This window comes from Lathamus discolor, chromosome 6, assembly GCF_037157495.1.
Source record: "Lathamus discolor isolate bLatDis1 chromosome 6, bLatDis1.hap1, whole genome shotgun sequence".
Taxonomy (NCBI): domain Eukaryota; kingdom Metazoa; phylum Chordata; class Aves; order Psittaciformes; family Psittacidae; genus Lathamus; species Lathamus discolor.
The window spans coordinates 28,648,965-28,659,873 of NC_088889.1; the positions used below are offsets into that span (position 1 = coordinate 28,648,965).

At 43.3% G+C, this 10,909-nt stretch overlaps 1 protein-coding gene across 1 annotated transcript in view; it reads right to left on the reverse strand.

The window, feature by feature from the left end:
• C6H14orf132 (chromosome 6 C14orf132 homolog) overlaps positions 1-9,640 on the reverse strand; it is a 39,469-nt gene extending 29,829 nt beyond the window's left edge. Inside the window, exon 1 of the mRNA XM_065685562.1 lies at positions 9,557-9,640. Coding sequence (XP_065541634.1) covers positions 9,557-9,583 — 27 coding nt within the window. The 5' untranslated portion in view covers positions 9,584-9,640. The remainder of the gene's footprint in view (positions 1-9,556) is intronic.
• Between the last annotated feature and the right edge of the window lie 1,269 nt (positions 9,641-10,909).

The following is a 10,909-nucleotide window of genomic DNA, read 5'->3' on the forward strand; positions in this document are numbered from 1 at the left end:
TTAAATCTCCATGAGGTTTGGACTTCAGCTGTTGCAACTATAACATCTGAAATAATTTACAGAAGGTAAAAGTGTTGGATATGAGAGCAATAGGAAGAAGATACTCAAAAAGGACTGCATACCCGAGTTTCAAGGAAAACATTTCAGACATGCATACACCAGAAAAGCTGGGAGAAAACCTCTGAGAAAGGCCCATAAAAACTTACATGGTACATCTAGGAGGGTAAGGCAGAAAGATTAGAGTAACTCAATTTATTTTGAGTGGAGCTCAAATGCTTTGCTACTTACTGCAGATTATCAATGCACTTAATTATATACTTCATTTAAACAGAGGTGTCATTGAGAGAATTAGTCACATACTTTAAGCGCACACTTAAATTGAGAGCTGAGATAACTTAAGTGTAATCACCTGCACTTTCAGAATTTCAAAACTTTATATTTTAATATATTTGCTTCCTCATCAGTTTGACTGTTACTTTTTTTCCCCAGATGTACACCTCAACACCTCTATGCATCAGCCAAAGAGACGTGGCTGTTCTTTCTCCTTCCATACAGCGACCCTGTGGGGCTGGTAGCTTTATCAGTCACAGAATCCAGCACATCTTCCCCCATTTTGTAAATACTCGTCCAGTTTTTTTGGCAGGAGAAAAAAAAAGCCACAGCAGAAGTCAGTCTTGTTTGGAAGACTGGTTTTGTTTCAGCCAGGTGCAGCTCACTCCTAGACTGCTCTCCCTTCCCTAAAAATTGAAAGGCTTGGAAGCAAAATTACAACAAACAGAACCAGATGAGGTTAAAAGCTTTTTCAAATTATTTTTTAAAACATTTCCAAAATGGAGATAATCACTTTGCAAAACAAAAGGAATTTGCCCTTTGTCAAACAGCCTGCTGCAAGGAGGCTCTGAGCTCTTCTGAAGCCACTGTGACATTAATGTTTTCTAATTAGCTGCTGCGTGGCAGGTTTTGGTTCTGGCAGCTACAAGGACCATGGAATTCAGCTTTCAGAAGATTCAGCCTAAGAGTATGTGTCATTTCAAACAGCCGGTACTGTGAGACAGACCCGAAAGCATCATGCGGGTGTGCAAGCCGGCGAGAGAAAGATTGGGTAGTGACTGGTGCTAACAGCATCAGTGCTGGCTGCCACGTATGCACTACGTGGTCATCTTTGCAGGGAGAGAACTTCCACCCTGTGTTGGCTCTGCTCCCTGTAACCCTTTCAAAGGTGCATTCAGCAAGTGTTCAGCACTCCTGGTCTTGGCATCACAATTGGCTGTGGGTTTTCCTCCTGTTCAGTGCTCAGGGTAGGGACAGGTACTGTACTTCAGTACCAGAGGGGACAGGAGAGCACACCTGGCCGCTCAGCACCTTCAGAATAAAGCTCACACATTTAATTCTGTCTCTTTGTTCTGAAGCACTAACAACTTGCATATGCAGTGTCAGCATCATGTTTGCCAAAGGCTTCCATGCTACTCCATGGAAATGGAGCAACTCCTGGCGTATCCACTGGCAGGAGATATAGACTGAGCCACTGATGGAGGACACTGCTATCAGCAGTTTACAACCAATTTTCAAGAACTTTCCTTTCACACTTGAGGATACTATCCACTGAAAAAAAAAAAAAAGAGAACCATCACTATTTCAAAAGACGCCTTTAAAACTCATCATCCCTGTTAATACTGGAAGGGATTAACACTAATCCTGTTTAGGATACTATGCTCAAACCAAGAAGCATGTGGAAAGAACAGAGTACTCCAACAGACCTCACTGGCTTAGGCAGACAATGCCATTCATAAGAGAAAATATCTTCAAGAGAAGTTAAGTCCCAGCAGACAGACACAGAAGTGACACAGAGCTGGTCACTGCTGAATTTATTTTGGTTGCTGTTCTAGTGTTCCACTTTCCACATCACTGCACTTCATTTGAATGCGCTAATATTTTCTTTGATCAATGATTTAATTTGATGGTGTACCAATGGTCTCCAAAGCATCACACTGCTTTACTAAATCACATGCAACCTTTGGAAACATTTGGAGGTTTTTTTGCCTTTTTCCCAGTATGGGAATAAGTTTAGGAAGGTGGTGACACTAGCTTCCTAATGGCCAGCATCCATCCCATTTCCAGCAAAACACAATAAAACCCTCAACCTTCATGCTTGCAGCTCATCAGTGAATTAAGACATTCAGTCTAGACCAGCCCAAAATAAGCTTAAAAAAATAATAATAAAAAATCTATAACCAGTCTATATTTTCTAGCCTATGGATTCTGAGGAGCCAATACCATTGGGTTAAACAGATGCTGCCCAGAAAAACAGTTCTCACCAAGTCTGCCAAGCGCATTACTGTTCAGTGTATGACGGTTGGGCTCTCGCTCCTCAAGAAATACCAGGCACCCAAACAAGCGCGATGTTTGGCATGAATGTAGTGCTTCTTCAGTCTCCATTCCTCCTACCTGCCATCTGTAGCTATTTTCTGTGTACAACAGGACTGCAGCTGTTGCTGCCACAACTGTGTTGTGAAAGGCTCCCACTGTCTTTGTAAAGTGATTATGAATGTGTCCATACATAGTCATCCTACAAACCTCCTTTCCACATTCAAAAAGAGAAACACGTGAGACCCCACTTCACAGGATTAGTCTCACAGTTAATCATCACATGAAACACAAAGAAATTATTTCCAGTATCTTCTAACCCTCCCTGGGCAAGGCTACGAAAACCAGACTACACAAATACATTTCTAGGCAGCACCTGAGCCACACCTGCTCTCCCTTCCCTACCATCCTCCTTCTATCACATACTTCTAACATTCAGTAGCTCCTATGAGAAATTGGTCATGATATTAATTAGTGGAAAACAAACCACTCCAAAACACACATCTCAGCCTTCTCTGTATTAATAGTATGACCTAGTAGGCTTCCTCTTGCTCTTCTAGGACATTTTCCTATGAAGTCCAAAACATTCTCACCCCATCTGTGCGAGGCTTTGAGATACTTCATTTTAAGCAAAAGGACAGACCTGCTGATGTTACCAAGAACAGTATACACTTGTTCCAAGTGCAGTAAGTGTTTAAGTGTTTTGCTGGATTGGAATCACTGCTTTTAGCATTTTTGACAGCAATTACAAGCACAATCCTGGAACAATAGCCTCCTCCAAAAAGCACTATCAACACCTTATAAAACCAGTGTCCCCAAATCTCCACAGAATTTTCAAAAGCTTTGCCAGAACTGACATCTCTGCTGTACAAGACTTGGAAACACAGTCTGCAGTGTTACTGCAGTCATAAGGAAAGTGCAGGGATTCCTTGTGTTCCCCTCACTAATAAAAAACTAATGCAGTTGTGCCGAGTAGCTAGCAGAAAGACTCCTCCAGCAATTATTCTCATCTCAACTGCTAGCAACATCCTGGATGAGGATACCACCGATTTCTGCACACAGGAGTTCCGCAGCACGTGGATTATGTGGCTGGTCCCTGTGGCTGTGCAATACCACAGCGAGGAATCAGGGCTTGAGTTTGAATTTTGAGCATCTGAGACACCCTTAGTTAAATTCAGGTCTGCTCTCTCAGCTTCCTGATGCTTTGATTATATTTATTATAGGTCAAGACGTTCTGAAGGAATCAAATTATGCCAGAGAAAATTACTTTAACCTCTGAGAAACCAAAACTGGCAAAGCAATGGTCAGTACCTTTTTATGCCATACATAAACAAGCACTGATCTGATCATGTAAGAGAATGCCCACGTCCTCCTAGCTAACAATATTAATGTTTGATGCTATGGATCAAAGAGGTTTTGTCTGCATTTTAGATTATAATCCCTGAAGTTTTTGACAAGGAGAGGTTCATGAATCTTTAAATCCTGGTCCCTGTGGTTTAGCATAGAACTTACTTTTTGGCAATCACACTTCTTAAAGAAAGTAAGTAAAATGAATCCATCCTAAGCTTACATCAGCAATGTCAAAGCTTCCAAATGATCAATGCATTCAGCTGCATTATCCATAGATTCTCCAAGTACAAACATGACAGAAAGGTCTGTGTCTCTCTGAAGGCAGGCAATTAATTCAGCTTTCTTGGCACATCTATGTTGCACACAGGCATGGCACACATGCAAACTCATGTTCAGCATGTAGCATGGATTGTGTTTTCAGACAGTGAGAATAAGCTACCAAAACCCCAAATCTAAACCCTCTTTGTTTTAATACCTTCAGATTACCCGCCTGTAGAAAGAGCATACAGCTAATAAAGACTTTGAAACCCTCCTGACCCCTAAAATGGAAAACACATAAAGAGGGAAGACAGATGCAGGATTACCCCACACTCTTGTTCCTCTGTGCTGATACAGCAGAGTACAGCGGATCCTAATTGTGCACCTTCTAGCATCCAGAAATTCAGTAAAAGCAATTAAAGGATATTGCACCTATGCCTGGAAATTCTGGAAATACAGCAGCTGTGTTCAGGAGGTCGGGCACCCAAAAATGCCAAGTACCCCCTCTGCATACACCAGCTTTACAGCATAGACATAGACAGCCTAAGACAGACAGTCCACGTCTTCTGGAAAATATAAGTATTAAAGTCAAACGTGTCCTAAATGAACTCAGTCTACTCTGTGTTTTCCAGTGCTTTCCAGAAGTTACATAGTTCTTAATAATACGTTATACGTGGAAGCATGGCAGCCTTGTACTTGTTAGTACACATGGTTATAAGTAGCTAAAGGGTTTTTTTCCAAGACCTACCAAGAACTACAGCCCTATTTTGGGAAAAGTGACTGAATTACTGCCAATACAGTCAGAGTAACCTGAATCACCACTGCCCAGACCTGAAATCCTAGAAGGATAATACAGAACACAAGCCCAATGAAATTTAACTACGGTTTGCTTTCTGTACCAAATTTGTTCATTCAATTCTTCTAGCTCCTGAAGCATGTCATGTTTTTGTTGGGTTTTTTTTTAATTAAAAAACATCCTCAACCCTACAACAGAAACCAAAGATTACAAAAATACAACTTTCAATCACTGAAATTAAACACAGAGAATTCAACTTACTGTATTTCAAATCCTTGGCAGTTGTTTATAAAGAGCTTTTGAACATAAGGAATTAACAGATAAATCATATGTAAACTGTAGATGACTGAGACCAAAAATAAATCCACAGAAATGGCATTACTCCCAAGTGTCTTATCAGTTTGTCTCTTTTCTATATGTAAAAGATCATTTATCTGACAATTAAAATAATATATTTACTGTATGGGGATATACCCAACTATTAAAATATTGCAAGGTCAAGAAATCCACTCCTTATTTTCAATATGAAACAAAAATTGGAGAAATCATTTAAGTTGAATTGCCAACATGAATCTTGAAAAACACATAACTGGCATTATGACTGCAGGTGCTGTTTAGCTCATGTTGATTTGTACCATACTGAAGATCATGACATAATTCTTTTCTTCTCTAGCGTCCCTGTTTTTCCCCACTATGCACTTCTATTTTCTCAAGTTGAAAACACGTTTCAGCCCTGCTGTCATTAATGCAGATGCAATTTTCATTGTTACAGGGTTTTGCATTAGAAATGCTTTAGCTGGTTGTTAAATGAGTATTTATTTTAGCATGTCAAAAAGCAGAGAGGGGGGCAGCTCAGCACTCAAGAGCAAACCCCTAACCCCTGCTGAAAAGCTCCGAGTGCTCTTAGATGGAAGCAGCCCTCAGCACCCCCCAAAACCAGGCTTTTACACTGGAAAAAATGTCTCTACCTATAAGAGGCAGTTTCTGAGGTTACCTAGACTACAAGAGCACTCTGAAACCGCTAAACACCACAGAGAAATGATCCAGTCATACCGCTCAGCAGTAGCTGACCATCTTGACATAGCATCTTGAGGTGGACAGGATGACTTTAATTAAAATATGGATTTAAAATGAAAAAAAAAAAAGTACTAGTTTATAGGCTCTGACTAGGTGCAGGTCATGCTTATCATCACAACTGACCTTAACAAAAAATCAATTAGACCACGTGCAGAACAGAAGGCACTCAAGCCTGCCCAACCAACTACTGATGAACGCACAGATGCAACAAGGCTTATTTTAACCACAGATTTAATTGTTACACTCAAAAGCTGTTATTCGGGACATAGCTATGTTCGGGACATATAGCTGAGATGTTCAGATGCGGTTGCTTAAACTGTGCATTCAAACCCTCATGCTGTATCTATGCAGCATGGATTTGTTAGCATTACTACCTGACAATCTCCTGTTCCACAACAATAATTTTTATCAGTAAAACATTATCCTTTCTATAGCATCAAATATATCATTCAGGGGTGCATTCGATTTATCTTTCTGATGGCACATGAATTGATTTCAGGGCCTCCAAGGCACAAACCATCTCACAGACATCTTAAAAATGAAAGGAGGTGCTGAATATGAAAGCTTGAAAGCTGTGGTTTATTCATATACCATATATATAAATATACCATACCATACATATAAATGTACCATATACAATATACCATATATATACATATACCATATATAATATACCATATAAATGTATTCATATTTATTCACTACACCCAGTGCTTCTAGAAAACAGGGCTCCTTGTATTCAGGTGTCTGAAAGAGGTGGACATACCAATACAGTTATCCAGATGTGCAGACTCTCACCACTGAACTTTTTACCACGTGCACCAAAATTTTACTTAAGAGACACATAGCTCTTCCATTACTTGGCCTTATACTTTCACCCCATGCATGTTAGAGGAGGCCAGATTTTAAGCCTCCATAACACACTACAGTATCACTGAGGCTGAAAGTGGTAAGCTAACTTACACACACTTTCTGTCTCTGTGCATACACGAGAGGGGCCCTGAAGTACAGATTATTTACGATGGTGGTGTCTCACAAGACATCTAGCAAAACTGATTTGGGTCCATGATGAGCAGTGCAAAGGTGTGATAAGAATAATACACAAAAGCAACTTGTAGGAACATTTAACAGTCTACAGTATCTTGCAGAAATTAATTTGAGAGATTAACTTGAGATAACCATTGCTTTTATGCCACTAAGCATCTCAGCTTAGGCATTACCTATTTCCGTGTATAAAGTATTAATGCAGCTGGTATTCATCACATAAAACACAATCCCCACTGCGGGTCATGAGGATGTTAATAAGACTGATAGCAGAGCATCTTTAAAAGCAGTTATAAGCAGGGTGCACAGGCCAATAATTCTCTTCTGTTCTCACATATTTCTTATTGAAGATCATCTCAATGAACCACACCACCAGAGATGATTTAAAAAGAAAAAAAAAAAAAAAGGACAAAGAGATATAGAAGGGAAAAGAAAGCTGAAGAAAATAGCTAAATTAGAGAAGTGACCCTATGGGGGTTAAATACCACTGTGGGAACAGGAACAGAAAGGGTTGCCCAGTTCAAAAAGAAACTACAAGATTACTGTGACAGCAGAGTAACAGAGATAAGCATAGCATCAGCTGTATGCAGTAACCCAAATGGATTTATTTCCTTCAGTAGAAGGGGAGCCCAATAAATCCTCTGCTATAGCTCATCAAAGGTTAATTATGCAAATACCCATGTGAAACAGGTCCTGTGCAGACCTGGTAAGCCCCATGCCCCAACTGGGAGAGACCCCCAGAGCTCCTGCCATCCCCTCACCACCCAAAGGGCTTCACAGCAGAGACAGCTCCAAGGTACTCATCTTTTCCTCCCAAGGCATAGTGAGCCACAGGAAGGCTTGTGTGTAACAGCACCTTCTTCTTGAAGCCTGTCCCTATCCCCAAGCTACTGGATGGCATCCAGAGTGGGACAGGGGAAACGCAGTGAAGGCTTCTGCCCCTTCTGCCTTAGGAAGAGGAGATCTGTACCCACTTTGGGGAGGGCAAACCTCATTTCACAGAGAAGCTTTCCTGCTTCGGGATTTTAACACAAATACTTTTCCCGAAAAAATGTGTCACCTGAGGAAAGGCAGATTCCCCAAATTCACCAAAATTACATTGAAAATAATTATTCTTTGTCACTTGTGACAAAGGAAAATAATAAACCAACCCCAGAGGATCAGGAAGAAAAACACATAATTCACTGTAAACTGTTGCACTAGTAACCTTAGCAAGTGTAAGATGTATTTGTACAGGGAACTTATGAGACAACTAAAGCACCCAGCTTTGTGACTCTTCCAATGCACAGAATTAGGACAGAAGATACATGGAATAGGGGACAGCAAGAATAAGGGAAAGCATAGAAAGGGAAAGGGCAGCACTAGTCCCAGCTTTGGCACACATAACTGATTGCTGATAAAACCTGCCACTGTGCTGCTCCTCTGCTTCTGCACAACAGCGGCATCCCACATCAACTCATTGCTGAAGGAACACAAGATGGGCACAGTGAGCTCACTGATGTTACTGAGGACCATATAAAAATAATTAGACACATACAAAATTGCCTTTGAATACTCCAGTCACCAGGAAAACTTCAAACTGGTAGAAATGATGCCTTCTTCCTCCCCATTGTTGGGTTCCTTAAAACAATATTCTTCTTAGAAATACTTCCAAATGGAAGAGATTCTTGGACAGCCCACACCTATCTTCAGAAAGGCAGAGCCTGACTTTAGGAAGCAGACTTCAGGAAGGGAAGAAGACAAAACAGCCATTGCATTAATGAAACAGCACAACACGACACAGATCAGATTTGGTTTCCACCAACCACCTCCTGCTGAAGGCAGCAACAGTGCTGAAAGGCCTACCTGGCCCCTACTGCACCTCCAAATGGAGGGTGACATTTTTTGGCATAAGCTCAAACCTGGATCCAAATCATTCTTGAAAAAACAGTTATGTACATACAGTTAGGTATCTGTGCCTTGGAAAAATATGAAATGGATGCTCAGTGAGTGTGAGTTTTTCTGAAGCACAGAAATGTCTGTTTAAAAACCTAACTCACTTGGAATCACCAAGATGATTTTTGGAATAGGGCAGTTTATAGCCATTACCTACTTCTCAGTATATTAAGCATCAACACATTGAAAAGCAATACCCATGAAAAGAGGCTGAAATCCAGAACTTAGCTATGATTTAAACAATCTGCTCATGCAAACAGTATTTCTGTACCAGCCAAGCCAGATTCTGTGGGCAAAGACAACTTATAAAAGCACAAATGCACCTACAAACACGGTATGGAAGGGAGCAGAACAGAAAGATCGCATCTTCCATGTCTATTCGCAGCCTGCCTTCGAAAGGAGATGCTGTCTGCCCCCTCCCTGCCGTGTAACCGCTCCCGGGCAGCTGCCGGGCCCGGCTCAGCGCGCTAACAGGTGCCCTGCCCGGAGCTGGCCCGCCTGCCTCTGCTCCCGCGGCGCCCCCCGTTCGAGCTGCTCTTTTCTCCCCTTTTCCCCTTGTATTTTCCTTTCTCCCCCGAGCCCTCCTCACGCGGCGCGACGCAACTCCGGAGCGGAACGGAACCGAGAGGAACGCGAGAAGCGAGGAACCCGCCGCGCTCCGCCGCTTGCCCCTAGAAGACCGAACCGAACCCGACCCGACCCGAGGGGTCCCTCCCAGGCGCCGCGCCGCACCTGCGCGGCCATGAAGGAGAGGTCCATGGTGCTGGCGCTGGAGCTGCCGGACGAGCTGCCGGAGGTGCTGAGGCTGCCGCTGCCGCTGCCGCTGCTGCCGGGGGCGGGCGGGGCGCGGGGGCGCGGCGCAGGCACCGCCTCCCCCAGCAGCGGCGGGCGCGGCCGCGGCAGCGGGGCCGGCAGCGGCAGCAGTTCCAGCTCCGGCGGTGCCTGGTCCGGCTCGGCTCGGCTCGGCGCGCCCCGGCCCGGCAGGCAGCTCCGCCAGGGGGCGGTGGCAGAGACAGCGACCCGGCCCCTTCCCGGCGGGGGGCTGAGGCGGAGGCGCTTGCGGTCCCGGCACCGCCCTCCCTCCCAGTACACATGGGCTTCAGTGGCCTGGGGTCACCCCTGGGTTTCTAGGGGCAGACCGGGTCCAGCCCCTGCTTTGTGCTCGGTATCTCACCAGCAATAGGCAAGCCTGGCTACTCAGGCGGGAGGAGGTGGTGGTAGCTGGGTCATGCAGGAGCTGATGCTAGGTGAGCGCGGAAGAGCCAAGTGGTTGATCCTGAACGTACTAAGGAGCAGGTGCAGCCCAGCTTTCGCTGTAGTTGTAGGTCTTCTGCATCATGCAAGCCTGAGATACAGACCTGGCTGCAATGCTTGTCTGGCTCAGCTTGCAAATCTGCCAGCTATTTTCTGAAATACTCAACCAGCTCTTCTCACCACAGCTGCAAAGAGCTCCTGACAGCTTGTTCTGGTGCCTTTTCATGGCTTAGCTGCTTCAACTTTATTTTCAATTCTCTCTCCTTCTTGTTCCCAGAATTTGCCATTCAACAGTTTACAATAAGCATATTTTGTCTTTTCTTGTATGCTTTCCCCTGTATCTCATAGATACTGCTACCAGTTTACAAGAAAATTCAGAAAATTCATTTCCTGGGTGGCTCTGAAAAGCCTTTGACACCAATTGGAAAAGTAGCATAATAAAAGTTCCTATGTATTGAATGCTCTTTTCCCCCTGTGATTTTTATCGCCCTTCTACCATGCACCTGTTGGTTTAATTTCTAAGGTTAAGCTATTTGGCCATATTTTTTACTGTTTCAGCCCATTACAGGGGCCTGAACTAGGGTCAGTGAGCATACAATTACCTGATGATAGCAGACGTACCTGGAGAACTAGGGTTTTAAACTCCAGAATAAAAAATAGGTTCATTATCCTGTGTGCTGCTTCATCAGTATAATGTTGCACTGTTGCAGCCGTGGTGGTGAAAAGAATGTCAGCTGGTTTAAATCAGTTCTTTAGTTGAGTGACTATTAGTGTGCCTGCCAAAAATGCTTTTATGTTGAGAGGCCCATTAAATAAAACAAGTAAATTCCA